Source organism: Berkeleyomyces rouxiae, assembly GCF_048999995.1.
Source record: "Berkeleyomyces rouxiae strain 22BRR77 chromosome Unknown BrBRR77_ptg000001l, whole genome shotgun sequence".
Taxonomy (NCBI): domain Eukaryota; kingdom Fungi; phylum Ascomycota; class Sordariomycetes; order Microascales; family Ceratocystidaceae; genus Berkeleyomyces; species Berkeleyomyces rouxiae.
Window position 1 is genome coordinate 129319 of NW_027396491.1, and position 15640 is coordinate 144958.

The following is a 15640-nucleotide window of genomic DNA, read 5'->3' on the forward strand; positions in this document are numbered from 1 at the left end:
AGCACAAACTCACACACATTGCGGTGCCTTCCGGCCTTCTGCCGCCGCTCTGCTGTGGTGCTCCCAGCCTCAAACCTGTCTCTGGCTCGGGACCTTTGTGCCGGGCTGGCTCTCCCTTGAGCCCTCCCTACCAGACAAGCAGGCAAGGGAGCTTGTGCTAGCTTAGAATCCCACCGCAGGGGCCTCTTCCTCTTGTTCTCTCGTTCTCTCGCTCTCTCACTCAGTATGTCTCCCATCCCATCCTTTGCTTACACCTCCCGATGGTGGCACTTTCAATTCAGGGGCTAACTCGAGTATGAACTCAACTCAACCCAACCCAGTGCCCCGCTCCGCTCTCGAGTTCACACTGCTGCCCCTCCATTCCTTTGCCCTTTCCTTTGCTTTACCAATGTCCCGCCTGCGTCGTGGCGCCCGTCTATCGCTTGATGCAGCAGCGTGGGTTTTGGGGGGGGGGGGGATCCCATCGACGAGAGGGGGGAGGGGAGCTTGTTTACAGGCCTGTTTCTGCAGGCTGGGGGTCAAGGTCTTCCAAGCCTTGTTCTCGAAGCACCGACCAAGCACCCAAGCCTGTGGGCTGGGCTGGGCTGGAGAACTTGAGCCGGGACTAAAGCAAATACCAACTATAGGGAGTTATACCAGTGTGTGCATAACTACACGTGTGTTTGGTTATACAGTGTGGTTCTGTACAGTTGTGTTGGGTATCTCCGCTAACTCACGAACTGGTGATAGCTTGGTCGTTTTCTGTGACTACCTTGAAGCTCGAGTCATTATTCTTGAGTGACAGTGCCTTGTCTATTTCAAGAAGACCGATAGCTAGTCGTCTCTCTCTCTCTCTCTCCCTCTTCCTCATGCATTCTCTGTGTGCCCTGCTCTCCCTTACTCTCATGCAACGGCAATCAGATCAGTCAGATTTATACATGAATCGTCAAGCTCAACTGCAATAGGTTCAACGCGGGATAGTGACACAACACATACCAAGACTCTCGTGTGGCACAGCGGCCAATGGAAAGCTGCAGTCTGTACTCGACTCTCCATCTCATGTCACGGCAGCCAAAGCAGACAAACTTCACCCGTCGTCCTGTCCTCGTCCTTTGAATGTTGCCTGAATTACTTGTATGCAGACTCGCGGCTCAAGCGTTTCAGGGTATGCTACACGTATCTAACGAGATACTCCAAATCCCAGAGTACGTATGTCCATCTCAACACACAAGTACATCTATACTTGTAGGGGGGGGCTGGCTCGTGTGGGATCGTAGATCGTGGAGCTGGTACCCATCCATCCAAAGCCACCCTCAGCCCCTTGGCCTTTGCCTTGGTCGTGCCGGCATACCCGCTTTGACCCGAAATCCTGCAGAGCCCTCGAAAACAATCATGTTTCCATCTCATTTCTTGCAAAGAAAATGAAAAATGAGCGATCCGTGAGACCAGACCGTACATTCCGTATTATACTCTGTCGGGGGTAAAAAAAAATCCATCTCGCCAGTCCCCCACATTTCGACCAAAAGGTGCACTTGCGTTGTGCATGAAGCACAGGAAGACATTCGCCTACATCGTCAGTCTACGTGAACAGCTCATTGTAGCGGTGAGAGATCGAGATAGTATGGATGGTGTGCATGCATTCACCTGCCATTCGGACGGATATATGTATAGAAATCAGTAATTATAGCCAAATAGATACTGCTACCACTATTACCCAACCAACTGCACACATGTGTAGTCATTCACGGCCTGGCGGCTGTCGATATGCACTCGGTCCGGACCGTCGCCGACCCTTGGTGCCGTTAGCGCTACTAAGGAGAAACACGCGGGATGCTCTCTGGTCTGGTCCGATAGGTTCAACAATGCAATCCTCCTCTTCACTGACATCTGCATGGATGCGTCCTGCTGCTTTGTTTCGGTTGACAACACCACACACAGAGCAACTTGCGGTGAAACCCATTTTGCGTGCTTGTTCTTCCATGGCTGGGCGTGTAGCATTCGTGGTCGGTCTGGTTATGCAGCAGGTGCAGGTCTTGATGTATGGGGGAGACTGTTTGTGGACACCGACAGTTGTAGTTGGTCGTTGGTTATGCAATGCGAGATGGTTGCAGGTCAGTTGATTGTGGGATCGAAGTGTGGTGTCTTGTTAGTCAGCTGAGACGAGGATCAAGACTTTTGATAAGTAGGGTTACAGACACACACTAGGGTACACCAACCCTAAACCATTTAACCCACACTACCCCGCTAGGATTGATAACGGTAACAGCTTTCCGCCTAGCCGCCATCATCCATCCTCCGCCGCTCGCCGTTTTCAAAGTTCGCCTCCTAAGCCACCAGGCTGAGATCATCTTTTTGCCCGCCCAACTAGTATTGTGCCCTCAGTCTTGATCAAAGCCCCCAATACATCCATTTCTCGCGCTTCACTCGCTTCGTCTTCTTTTGGTGCTTCATTAACTTAACTGCTCCTTTGCCGCCGGCCTGCCCATCGTCGTTACTCGCGACTAATACCGACGTCATATCCTCTCAAAATTCGCCGCGACAAAACAAAAACAAAATCCTACCGCCCACCATGAACAACCGCCAGATGGCTCGCGACATGCAGGTCGAGTTCAATGCTCGGGTAAGCAAGCCTCTTGCTTTGATGCCGCCAGGCCAGAACGGCCCGTCGCCAGCTCGCACCAGCTAACACAATATCCCTCGACAAGTTCCAAGCAAAGCAGGCCCGCCGCGAGGCCCAAAAGGCCGCCAAACAAGATCCCATTCTGAAGAAGCAGATCCAAGAGGTAAACCACACCACGCACCGCTCTCGGCCGTCCACCGACCTGCAAGATGCGCCGCTTGCGCCTCTCCCCCCGGCCATCCACTAGAGCGCGAGAACCGTATTCATGGGCACCGCTGACACTTGCCCCATGACCAAAAGCTGCTCAAGAAGGGCGAAACCCAAAAGGCCTATGCCAAGGCCAAGATGCTGCTCTCCAAGCAGGCTCTGGCCCAGCAAATGGACCAGATGGCCGACATGGCCGAGCTGTCTGCTGCGCAAATCCAGGCCAACAACGCCATGAACCGCATGACAAGCATGATGGCGTCGTCGTCGCGCACCATGTCCGTGGCCCAGCGCAGCATGAATCCCGAGCGGGTAAGTTTTTCTTTTCCCACCGCCAAGTACGCGAGAAACGACACCACTGACGTCATTTCTTCTTCTGCTTCTCAGACACTATCCACCCTCGAGCAGTTCCGCCAACAAAACGAAGAATACGCCATGTCCAACGGCATCTACCAAGACGCCATCACACAAAGCACCAGCACCCAGGTGTCGGAAGACGCCGTCCACGAGCTTCTCGGCAAGCTGGCCGATGACGCCGGCGTCGAGCTGAGCGCAGAACTCAACAGTGCAGACCCCATCACCACCGAGCCGCAAACAAGCGAGCCAACGGCAGAGGAAGAGGACAAGCTGCAGCAAAGACTGCGCGCTCTAAGAGCCTGAGTTTGGTGTAGTCCATGATTGTGCGTTGGGATGGACGGGACAGGGCAGGGTTGACTGGAGTTGGGCTGTGGTTTGGTTGGTTATTTGCTTCTTTTTTTTGTTTCTTTTCTCTTAATTTTATTACAACGGGTTAAATGACTGCCAACTACATGTAAAGACTGGCTACAGCCGTGATATCTCGCTTAATTAGCTCCTGCGCCGTCTGCATCTTCTGGTACAGCTCGGGGTCGCCAATGATGCGAGCTGCATTCTTCACCTCGCGACACGTCTCATCAAGCCGAGTAATGGTGCGCACAATCGTGCCCTCGAGGACATCTGTCAAATTCGTAATGTTCTTGAAGCTCATGCCGCGCGCCCATTCGTAAACCACCTCAACCAGACCGAAGCGCGGCTGGCTGACAAAATCGTTGGACTCATCCGACGATTGAATCACCTGGTAGGCCGTCTGGATGTCGTTGACCTTCTTGCTAATGCTGATGATGGTTTCCCTGGCGCGTTCCAGGTTGGCAGTCAGAGTCGGCACAGATTGCGTCTTTTCTTGAAACACAAAGGCGCTGAGCAGAGCGGCGATTTCCGCAGGCTCGTAGTCGGCAAGCACATTGTCCAAGATCAGCTCTGTCAGCACAAGCTCGTCGCCCGAGTGGATTTCACAAGCCACCTTGCCCTTGAGGAGAATGCGGGTGTCGTCGTCGATAAAGTTGAGAGTTTTGAGAACTTGGATGCGTTGTTCGTAGTCGGGTAGCAGCTGTAGGTTTTGGTCTGTCAAAGATTGGCGCAGCTGGGTGATCTTTTCTCGAATGAGCCATTGGTCATGGCACATGGCATACTAGATGTGAGGGCAAGGCCAAAAAAGTTAACAAAGCCATGCTTATTTTTGCGTGCGAGGGGACCCTCTAAAGATTGTACTTACATGCTTGATAAAGTGGGCGCACTCCATTACTGCAGGGTCTACAGCCGCCTTCTCAAGCGCGCTTCTCTTTTGGATAATGTCTTGGAGATCAATGTTTTGAATCTTTTCAAGATTCACCTCGGCAAAGTTGTCGTTCCATTGAAGGCAGTACCGATGGAGTATATCCTTGGCCCTGTAGTACTTGTCACCTCCATTGAAGATTTCTGGAATGACGTTCTTGACGATGGTGCGAGTCACGCTCTGAATTTGCGAGACGGGCACCGTATCGACTTTGGTATAGACATGCTTTTTGGCATTCTGCAGCGGAGTAAAGAAGCCCATGAACTCGGGCAAGAAGGGAAGAAGGTCGGTCGAGTCTCTGGTATCCCGGTAGGGCTTGAGAACTAGCACCATGACGCTGGGAGTGTTTGGGTCACTTCGTTGGGTGGTCCCATTGGAGAGCATAAGGGCAAAGGTCCGGATGCCATTGTAGTCTAGTACGATGAGCCGCCCAGGAGTAAAGATTCTTCGGCCAAGGGGTGTGGCAATCAAGCTCTTGTAAAGGTCAGAAGTGAGCTGTATGTACTGCTGGCCCGCATCGTGGCAAGCGTCCATGCGTTCATCACAGATGTCACAAGTGTCCCGTTTAATCTTGGCCAGGTCGCCCTCGGAAATCTTGACTGCCTTCTCATGCTCGGGAAGTAGTTGTTGAGTGGCGTGCTCAGAGAAACTTCGTTTAATCATTTCTTCAATCTTCAAGGCCTCTACTCGCAACAAGTTCAGAATCATGTTGTATGTCAATCGGAACTGAGATCGCAGCTTGGAAGGCTGACCAAGCATCATGGTCCGGAGCTCTGTAACCGGAGGAGCCTGGTCACCGCCTGGAGAAACAATAATGACAGAGCCGACAGTATCCAGGCCACGGCGGCCAGCGCGGCCGGCCATCTGTGTATATTCTCCGGGCAAAAGATTGCGGAAAGATTGGCCGTCATGTTTTCGGTATCCCGAGAACACGACAGTTCGGGTAGGCAAGTTGAGGCCCATAGCAAAGGTTTCAGTAGCAAAGAGAACTTTGACTAGAGTTTCGGCAAAGAGAAGTTCCACAAGTTCCTTTACAATGGGCAAAAGGCCACCGTGATGCACAGCAATACCTCTGCTGAGAAGTTCGCGAAGGCGGATAATCTGCGGCAGAGTTCTGTCTTCAGGCTTGAGTCGGGCAATAGACCTCTCAATGAGCATATGAATAGCGCTCTTTTCTTTGGCAGTGCAAAAGTCTTGATTGCTAAGGGCGTCGGCGTTTTCCTCACAGCGCTTTTTGGAAAAGACAAAGATGCAAGCAGGGAGAAGTGTTTGCTTCTTTAAAAATTGCACCAACTGAACCCACAGGGTCTTGTCTTGAGCTGCTGAGGTTGAGCCGCCCGGCCGACCAGTCTTTCCCATATGGCCTGGATTATGGCTAGCACGGGGAGTGAAGCCGCCTCGACCTCCTCTTTGCTGGCCACCGCCACGTTGACCTCCACGCTGGCCACCGCCACCTCCTCTTTGAACGAATGAGCCCCCGCGACCTCCACGGCCATGGTAAGCTGTGCTGCCGCCCCGGCTATTTGAGTTAACCAGCTCCTTGGTTTTATCACGACCCTGAAGGACCATGTTGGCCTGCTTCCATCCAGGCTCAAGAAAGTTCTTGGAGGCATCGACAATCTTATGAATGTCCTTCCCAGCCCATAGATAGTGCTCGAGAGGAACAGGGCGCTTTGGTGTTGAAATGACGTAAATGTTCTTCTTTTTTGTGCGGCCTACCCAGGACGCAAAGTCTAGAGTGTTTGGTACAGTTGCAGACAGTAGAATCAGAGATACGTGTTCTGGAAGCATGATGATGACTTCCTCCCAAACCACGCCACGCTCAAAGTCGTTGACGTAGTGAACCTCATCAAAGATTACAAACTCGACGTCGCGGATGAGGTCAGCACCGCGGTAGAGCATGCTCCGGAGAATTTCGGTTGTCATAATTAAACAGCTGGCATCGGAATTAATTTGGACATCGCCAGTCAGAATGCCCACGTCGTCAAACGTTTGTCGAAAGTCGCGGAACTTTTGGTTACTGAGAGCTTTGATAGGGGAGGTGTAGATGGCTTTGGTCATGTGCTTGGCTGCGAGCGCAATCGCATACTCGGCGACCACTGTCTTTCCGGCCGATGTATGGGCAGCGACAAAAACTGAGTCGCCGTTTTCAAGGTGGTAAATTGCTTCCTTTTGGAAGACATCAAGCTCAAAAGGCCACTCTCTCGCCATATCTGGGACAAGTTCGTGGAAATTAGGCATTCCCTTGTTGATGTCGACCATGTGAGCCCACTGCTGGGTAGCCTTTCTTGCAGAAGCAGCAAGCGCTCCATGACTGCCAAGTGATGGGAATTCAACTGGGAGCAAGCTGTCAATGCCCTCTTCATCATCAAGGGCCTCTTCCGCTTCGTCGCTATTAAGGTCGTTTTGGTCCTCGGGGAGACTGTCTCTAGGTTGGTTTTCAGGATGTGAGGAACTGTCGTCAGCTGCTTGGGGCTCTTCTTCGAGGGCCTGCTTGATCTCCAACGCTTCAGTTGCATCCCCAGTGGAATTTGCGAACCGGATACCACGAGAGAGGCCCGGTGCTGTGTCAAGAAGAGTGCCATCGCCATTGATGGAAATAACTCGCTCAAGTTTCTTCTGTACTTCGGCCAGCCCAGAGTCATCATGAGTCCTTAGACTGTTCTCGTAAGCGGCAGTGGCCTCGACCGAATCAAGCCCGCCGGGAGCGAAGGGGAAGAACCCAGCCGCGCCGCGCACAAACTCGGAGCGGGTAGCGGGCTTTCTAGAGAATGAGGTTGAGTTTTTGGCACTACCGCTGTTGGCAGGAACTGTCACATTCGCGTGGCCGGACACCCGCCCCTCCAAGCCCTGCCGGTGGAAGCGGCTAATGGTGCGGGATTGTGTGGGAGCAATAGCAAACAAGTCGGAGTACTCTATAGAAGAGGTCCATCTCCTGTAGCAGCGGGGGTTAGCAGGGTCTATCGGGCAGATTGAAGTGGAGCAAGCTTTGCTTCCGGGGCGGAACATACTGCTGAACCTGGTGAAGCCAGTCTTGCGAGAACGACGCAGGAGGGGCCAGGAAGTCCTGCTCAAGCTGTTGTTTGATGTCCTCTGGGTCGGTCAGGGCGGCAGAGGCCGACTTTCCGGCGGGCTCATAGGCGTCAAAGAGGAACTGGTCGATGTCTTCATGGCCGTCGGAGTCGAAGAGCGAGAGCCTGCCAAGAGCATCACTGAGAGAAACGTCGGGCGACGTCATGGCTGCAGCAGCTGTTTGAGAATAGAGAGACAAGCTGACGGGGCGATGTGTGAGTCGGCCAAAAGAATAGCTGGCAGCTCGCACGCGCAGCCGAGGAAGAGACGCGGTGTATTAGTCAATGCAAGGCTGCGAGGCTGCTTAGATTCGGCGTTTGGCAAAGATTAAAGGGTTAGCTATCGAGCTTCCAGCGTAGTTATTAGGACTTGGACATGCATCGCTTTGTGGCCTGCGGCATGGCGTGGGATTTAGGCTTTGGCAGAATCGACAAGAGGTTTAAGGTGGGGAGGGATCAGCGAGAGGTCAGGGGTCGTTAGTATGCATACATAACATGTAACCCTAAGGAACTTTTCCGGAGGATGGATACTCCGCCCAATTGAGCCGCCCTCTATTGTCCTTCATTGTCGCTGGGCAGGATTTAGCCCTGTGATGAATCCGTCTAATTGAGGAGTTCTAAGCGCACGAGATGTGAAGAAATAGTGAGAGAGATTCCAACTGCTTCAGTCCAGAGTCTGACTTTGCAGCGAGCGGGCGAATAATGCGCAGTGAGGAGAACGTGCATGTAGTAGTTATATAACGCTAGCATATCGATACAGTGACGCCCTCGGAAGAAGTCCGAGAGAATAGACATGAACAAAACAATAGATTACAGCTGGCCGGGTAGCCCTTTTTTTTTTTTCCGTTACTCAGACATGGAAATGACACAGACAATGTGCTCCTTCGTCGAGTCAATTTACGTGAGGCAATAAGTGTATGAAAATTCAATCCAAATGTAGTAACATTCTAATATGAACCTTGGACACATAAAAAAAAAGAAGCTGGAGGAAAGGAAACACGGAGCCCCGACCAGATACAGAGATAATAGAAACAGAACAGAAGCCTCTTGGTGTCCCGAGTGATGGGGCGAGAAGGGGGGGGGGGGGGCGGTCATTGAGAGAGGGCGTCAGGAGAGAGAGGGGGAGAGAGTGGGAGAAGGAGATGGAGAGAGGGCAAGGCGGTCGGTCTTGCTAGTGATATAGAGGCAAAAGAAACAAATCGCTTAAATGACACGGAGGGTCTTGGCGATGTAGTTCTCGATCAGCGACTCCGAAGGGAAGGACATTTCCTCGAGGCCGGTGGCGTAGGGGGTAGGGACATCGGCACCAGTTATCCGCTGGGCAGGGGCGTCGAGGTAGTCGAAGCCGTACTCCATGGCGACGGCCATGATCTCGGCAGAGACACCGTACATGGGGTAGCCAGACTCGACGACCACCAGGCGGTGGGTCTTCTTGATGGAGTTGATGATGGTCTCGGTGTCCAGGGGCTTGACGGAGCGCAGGTTGATGACCTCGGCCTCGACGCCGTACTTGGCCTTGAGAGCCTCGGCGGCGACCAGAGTCTGGCCAACGCAGCGGGACAGAGTGACCAGCGTGACATCGGTACCCTGGCGCTCGATCTTGGCCTTGCCAAAGGGAATGACAAAGTCGTCCTTCTGGGCGGCCTCGGACATGGGGAACGAAACACCGTACATCAGCTCGTTCTCGAGGACAACGACGGGGTTAGGGTCGCGGATGGCGGCCTTGAGTAGACCCTTGGCGTCCTCAGAGGACCAGGGAGAAACGACCTTGAGGCCGGGAATAGAGCCGTACCAGGCGGAGAAGTCCTGGGAGTGCTGAGCACCAACACCCGAGGCGAAGCCGTTGGGGCCACGGAAGGTGATGTTGCAGGGCTGGACACCGCCGGACATGTACAGAACCTTGGCACCCGAGTTGGAGATCTGATCAATGGCCTGCATGGCGAAGTTCCAGGTCATGAACTCGCACTACATGGGAGGAGAGGGAATTTGGTTAGCAATTGGTGGTGAATGTACGCAGCGAAGCAGGGAGATGGCGTCCGTCAGAATCAGGACAAGATACAACACCACCACGCTTCCACACTGAGTGGGATTGCTTGAAGCTGAAACAGCAAAAGACGCCTGAGACGGGGAGAGAGGGAAATAGAGACTTACAACGGGGTGCAGGCCACTCAGAGCAGCACCAATGGCAAGACCGGCAAAGCCAGACTCGGTGATGGGGGTGTCAATGACACGCTTCTCGCCGAAGCGGTCTAGGAGGCCCTTGGTGACCTTGTAGGCACCGTTGTACTGGGCAACCTCCTCGCCCAGAACAAAGACCTTGTCGTTGACCTCCATCTCCTCGGCCATGGCCTCGTTCAGGGCCTCTCTGACGGTGTATTCCTTGGGGCCCTTGATCTCGGCGTAGGTGCGCGTCTGCGAAAAGGCGGGACGGGCAATTCTGGGAACCGACGAGCGGAGGCGGAGGCCGGAGGGGGCGGCCATGGAGGCCAGGCGGGAAGTAAAGTAACGCGACATTTTTGAGGGAGTGGTGGCGGACAACGGCGAAGCAAGCCAACGAGGTGCGATCACAGCAAGCGAAACAAAAAACGAGACAGACGACAAAGAAAAGCCCAACAAATGGCCCTGGAATGCGGCAGGCGTAAAGCAGAGGAGGGGGGTATCGCAAAGGCGGACTTTCGAGAGAAATTCGAGGCAAAAAAAACCAGACAAGGAAGAAATTTAGAGTGAGAGTTCAAGAGAGGGAAGAATCGCTGGGGCCAGGAAGAAAAAAAAAAGGCCTTATCGAGGCCAATGTCTGCCTCAAAATGAACGGGTCCCTCTTTGTGTGGAAAAAAAAACGTCGCTTCGTACATGGTGAGCTGTATAATTTTTTTTTTCCAGCGGGGGACCAGCGGCGGGGCCCCTGAAGAGCCTCCCCCCAAACTTGCCCCTACAGGCGGATTGGCCGCTGAACTCGGGGACTCTTTAGCGCCTGTTCGCTTGGCCCTTCACTAAAGCACCAAACAGGCAAGCTGGCGCCCCAGTTTCTATACGGGCCATGCACAAAAGCGGGGGAAGTCCGTCTTAGTCAGCACAGCGCCGGGGAAATAAGGACCGTGAAGAGCCGCCGCCAGCCATTTTTTGTTTTCGTCCTATATCGGCGTTATTTAGATGGCTGTAGTCACCCGATTCGGGATACCCTAGCCGCAGATTGGGGGGGTCGGTTGTTTTTGCCTGTTGTTGACACTGTTTTTAGGGTTTGCGGGTGACAAATGGAAAACCATTAACTATCTCGGGTGTATTACTTGCGGCATATATTGCCTCCTCTCTCCTCCTTTATGCTTCGTTTCCAAGACTCTGCGCTACACACATATCAAAGTACATTCCGCGCTTTTGCAGAAGCTCCGCATGCGTGCCCATCTCCGCAATGTTTCCCCTCGAAAACACCGCAATGATGTTGGCATCCTTGATGGTCGAGAGCCGATGAGCCACGGCAATCGTTGTACGGCCTTCGGCGGCAGCGTTCAGAGCCTCCTTGACCACCTTTTCCGACTCTGTGTCTAGGGCCGAGGTTGCTTCGTCCAGCAATAAAAGGGTTGGCTTCCGGATTAGAGCCCGCGCAATAGCGATTCGCTGCCGCTGACCTCCAGAAAGAGAAAAGCCCTGGCGGCCGCACATGGTCCCGAGCCCGTCGGGGAGAGAAGCGATAAAGTCGTAGATGTTGGCTTGCTCGCAGGCCGAGATGACCTGGTCCTCCGACCACGACTCACTATCAAGGCCCATGGTTATGTTGTCGCGGATTGACCCTTGGTACAGGACCGGTTCCTGTTGCACAATGGCAATCTTGGAACGGTATTTGCACAAGTTGACGCGAGTAACGTCCTGGTCGTTGAATGTGATTTTGCCGGATGTCGGGGAATAGAACTGCTCCAATAGGTTGATCATGGTCGACTTTCCACAGCCCGAAGCCCCAACAAAGGCAACAAACATTCCAGTCCCAATCTGAAGCGAGAGACGTTAGTTTCTTTTCTTGTGTGAACCCTGGTGCTTTGTAAAGAATGCGCCGCTTACCTCGAGGTTCACTCCCTTCAAGACTTTGAGCGTCGGCCGGCTCGGGTACGCAAAGCCGACAGCGTCAAACTTAATGTCGGCGCCGTTCTCGGGAAGGCCTGTTTCGCCTCGAACTTGCTCATCGGCCTTGACCTCGAGAAGCTTTTCCCGAAGCCCAAATATATAGCTTGCTGAGATCTTGGCCTTGGTCATATCTGATGCGTAACGTCTCTAGATTAGCCTCTTTTCTGTTCTTATGGATTAATGCAAGTCCACGTACTAGTTGCAAACTGGAAGACAGCCCCAGCAGCTTCTCCGGAAAACATAAAGGACAGGAAGACAATATAAAAGCGCGTGGTTGAGTATTCACCCGTCGAAACGAGCCGTCCACCGTACCTGTGGGAATAACTCGGGTTAGTGATGGCGTTCCCATGGTTGGTTCTTGATATATGACTTAAACTCACCAGAAGCCAAGCGTCATAGCCTCAAATGTCATCGATTGACTCAAAGCATAGAATCCCATGATCCAGGAAAACTCGGTGCATGAATTCTTGGTGATACCGTGCAAAGCCTTCTCATAGCGCTGAATTACATTGTTTTCAAGGGCAAGCGACGAAACCGTCCGGATCGCCATGACAGCCTCTGAAGCAAGACCGCTGCTAGCGGCGAACTTGGAAGAGTTGCTCTTTTCAAGGCGGAACTCGAGCATCATCTTGAGAAAGCCTCCAAAGGTCATGGGTATCAGGGCCCCAAATAGGAGAACAAGCCCAAGCTTCCAGCCAACAACCAAGGCCAAGATGCTGCTGCTCGTGACATTGGAAATGTTGTAAACGACAACACCAATGTTGATGGACATGAGCTCAACCATGTTTGTCGGCTCGGTAGACAGTCTCGACACCAGGGAACCGGTCTGGTTCTGGGGATCGTCAAAGTAGTCCATTTTCTGCTGCAGCGTGTTTTCAAAGATTTCCAGACGGAACCGACGAAGAATGTCCTGGGCAATCATGCTGGTCAGCCAGCCAACAGCACCCCAAAAAAAGAAGTTTAGTATGGCGAGAACCAGGAACATGAGCGCATAGAGATCTGTCTTGTCCAAGACCTCGTCGCGAGGCAGCGTAATGGCCTCCATGACTTTGGCAAAAAGCACCGCCAGCGCTGGGTATGTGAAGCCGGCAAGAATGCAGATGATGAAGCAGGCCAGGTAAATGTAGCGGTAGCCATCGTGCTCGCGTATGATCTTGGCAACGCTTTGCAGAAGCCCGTAGGAAGCAATGTCCTTGGCCGAGTCGGCGCCAGGGTCGGCTTCGGCAAACCTGTCAGTCGCGATGGTGGATACCGTCCGTGCAGCCTGGATGGCCGAAGTGTTTTGTTCAGGGCCAGACCCATCATGCGACATGTCGGTTCCCTGGTAAAGGTCCTGTGCTTTGACAAGACAATAGTAAGCGCCCTGGGCGTCCATGAGCTCCTGGTGCGTTCCCTGCTCGACAATCTGCCCCTTGCTCATGACAACAATGTTGTCAGCGTCCTTGATGGTCGAGAGACGGTGGGCAATGACCACCATTGTGCGGTCCTTTGCGACGTTGTTCAAGGCCAGCTGCACGGTTTTCTCGGCGTCGGGATCCAGCGCACTTGTGGCTTCGTCGAGGAGAAGAATGGCGGGATTGGAAATGATGCTGCGGGCAATCACAATGCGTTGCTTTTGGCCGCCGGAGAGGGTGGCGCCTTTTTCGCCGAGAACAGTATTGTAGCCCTGATAACGGTGGTTAGTATCGGCTGACTGGATGGCGGGAGACTTTGAAGGCGCATACTTGGGGAAGTTTCATGATGAAATCGTGGGCAAAGGCAGCCATGCAGGCCTCTTGCACCATGGCGAGCGTTTCTTCTTCAGACCTGGACGACACTTCTGAGCTGGAGAGACCATAGGCGACATTCTCGAAAATAGAACCGCTGAAGAGTGTTGGTTCCTGGTGGGTGATGGTTAGTCCAAGCCGTGTAAGCGCTTCAATAGCGGCGGTGATGCTGAGCTCGTCTTACCTGTTGTACCAAGCGCACGTTGTTGCGCAGCCACTTGATGTTGAGATCCGATATATCATTGCCATCAAGCGTGATTCGGCCCGACTCCGCCATGTACCATCTTTCAACAAGCCCGACAATGGTGCTTTTGCCAGAACCGCTGCTCCCGACCAGCGCAGTTGTCTTGCCGGCCGGGATATCGAGTGTCATGCTCCTCAGAATCGGGACATCGGGCCGGGAAGGGTATGAAAAGTTCACCTTGTCCAGCTTGATGGTTCCGGTGATGGACGCAGGCTTCAGCCCGTCTTCGGCAAGCGAGTCTATGGCAGATGCCCGGTCGATGATTTCAAACATTTCGCTGGCGGCGGCAATGGCTTTGGACAAGACCATGGCTTGAGGCGCGAGCTGTGTAAGAGACTGGGCGGCGACGATGACGGCGAAAATAACACTATGATCAAGAGACACTTTAGCTATACTTTTTCCAAGCACCTGGTGGAGGGAGAGGGAACTCACGTCACAATCTTGCCAAGATCATCAAACTCACCACTTATGTAGCGATGGACTCCTTGCCAGAAGGCGAGCCCATAGGCGGCGAGAATGAGAAAGAACTCTATCGAGTACATGACGCTGTAGACCAGGTGTTTCTTGCGGCCAATCTCAAAGGTTTTGGTGAGAATAGACTTGAGCTTTTCCACCATGACAGGATGCGCCCACAAGGCGTGGACGGTCTTGATGGTCGAAAAGGTCTCCTCTGCAATGGCCAGCCCGTGAGAAAATACAGACATCATTTGCGTCTCGTACGTGGCGTCAAGCGCAACACAGATGCCGGTGATGAGAAGATTGGCAGGCACAATGCCGAACAGGATGAGTGTGAGCTTCCACTGAGAAACAAAGGCGACTACAAAGGCGGCAATCAGGGTGGACGTGGCCTGGACAATGAGCCCAAGCTTCTCGGCAATGCCGTTGTTGATAAAGTTGCCGTTCGAAGTCACTTTGCTGGCAATCGAGGTTCCCGGCGTGTCGAAAAAGGCGACTTCTTGGCGGAGAGCCTGGCGGATGAAGTCGACACGCAGCGCCTTGGTTGTGCGGATGGCGGAGATGGAAATCAGGGTCTGTACTTTGTTAGATTCGAGTCCCGGGACGTCCAGCAAGCCGGGAGACACTCACGCTCCAGATGTAGACAAGGACAAAGCGGCCGATGAAGATGTAGACAAAGTACATTCTATGAGCCCATGTTAGCATGGCTGGTGCGCCATGGCAGCAACCCGGAAGGGAATTCGTACGTGAACTTGGAGACCTCGTCACGATACTCGGAGGCAGTTATCGTCTTGTTGGCAAAGTCATTGAAGGTCGTCACAAACCGGCCAAACACGACATCGACCAGCGGGAGCATAGTTCCAGCCGCGAGCATGCAGACAAAGGCAATGGCATTGCAGATCCAGCCCAGGCGATCTGTATACGCGAAGACTCTCTGGTGAAACAGGACAGTGAGTATATTTCCAAGAGAGCAAGAGAGGCGCCTGGTGTACTCACCACGAGATCCCCAAACGAGCCGTTCTGAGCATCGGGGCTCTCCGGTGGCTGCGGCTCGGCGTTGGCGCCGCCGGGGGGATTCTGGGCCGCGGGCGGAGAGCCTGTCTCCTTGGGACCGGCGCGCGGTGTTTTGTCCATTTGGACAGGCGGTGTTAGCGATGCGGAAAGCGTGCTCTGGCAAAGACGAAGAACAGAGCAAAATGCGGGTTGGGGGCCAAAAGATTGTGGTGTGAACAGGCGGTCGACAACGAGAATTACTTGTGGTTGGCGGAGGAGAAAGGAGGGACGCGTTGCCTGGGAAGACGGAGACGCTTTAAAGCAGACAAAGGGGCCGCTGTTTTGCCCAAGAACGGGGTGACAGGGCTGGATTGTTTGTCGTGGACTTGTCGCCTTGGTTAATCAATATGCCGCTTTGCGAATACGAATACAGCGATGCTTTATTTATTGGAGGTGGGCGTCTCTCTCGGGTTGGAGCTAGGCGGCCATTTCTGGGCAAAGTACAATTTGCCGCCAGCGGCTGCGGATCCTGCTGCAATACGCTGACGCCAAGAATCCTCGAGA

At 53.4% G+C, this 15640-nt stretch overlaps 4 protein-coding genes across 4 annotated transcripts; 1 reads left to right on the top strand and 3 right to left on the bottom strand.

Annotated features, from left to right (window-relative positions):
- Positions 1 to 2548: 2548 nt before the first annotated feature.
- Positions 2549 to 3463, top strand: BROUX77_000044 (uncharacterized protein; the record flags this gene model as incomplete). Its single annotated transcript, XM_073749155.1, has 4 exons — positions 2549 to 2599; positions 2685 to 2762; positions 2900 to 3115; positions 3191 to 3463. 4 exons carry the CDS (start codon positions 2549 to 2551, stop codon positions 3461 to 3463), a joined length of 618 nt encoding a protein of 205 aa, XP_073608281.1.
- Positions 3464 to 3608: 145 nt separating this feature from the next.
- Positions 3609 to 7671, bottom strand: BROUX77_000045 (uncharacterized protein; the record flags this gene model as incomplete). Its single annotated transcript, XM_073749266.1, has 3 exons — positions 3609 to 4289; positions 4374 to 7368; positions 7445 to 7671. 3 exons carry the CDS (start codon positions 7669 to 7671, stop codon positions 3609 to 3611), a joined length of 3903 nt encoding a protein of 1300 aa, XP_073608282.1.
- A 1036-nt stretch (positions 7672 to 8707) lies between these two features.
- Positions 8708 to 10018, bottom strand: BROUX77_000046 (uncharacterized protein; the record flags this gene model as incomplete). Its single annotated transcript, XM_073749377.1, has 2 exons — positions 8708 to 9469; positions 9656 to 10018. The coding sequence occupies 2 exons, from the start codon at positions 10016 to 10018 to the stop codon at positions 8708 to 8710; spliced, it is 1125 nt and encodes a 374-aa protein (XP_073608283.1).
- An 801-nt stretch (positions 10019 to 10819) lies between these two features.
- Positions 10820 to 15217, bottom strand: BROUX77_000047 (uncharacterized protein; the record flags this gene model as incomplete). Its single annotated transcript, XM_073749488.1, has 10 exons — positions 10820 to 11485; positions 11555 to 11748; positions 11814 to 11929; positions 11998 to 13283; positions 13342 to 13497; positions 13568 to 13994; positions 14060 to 14658; positions 14714 to 14768; positions 14830 to 15017; positions 15080 to 15217. 10 exons carry the CDS (start codon positions 15215 to 15217, stop codon positions 10820 to 10822), a joined length of 3825 nt encoding a protein of 1274 aa, XP_073608284.1.
- Between the last annotated feature and the right edge of the window lie 423 nt (positions 15218 to 15640).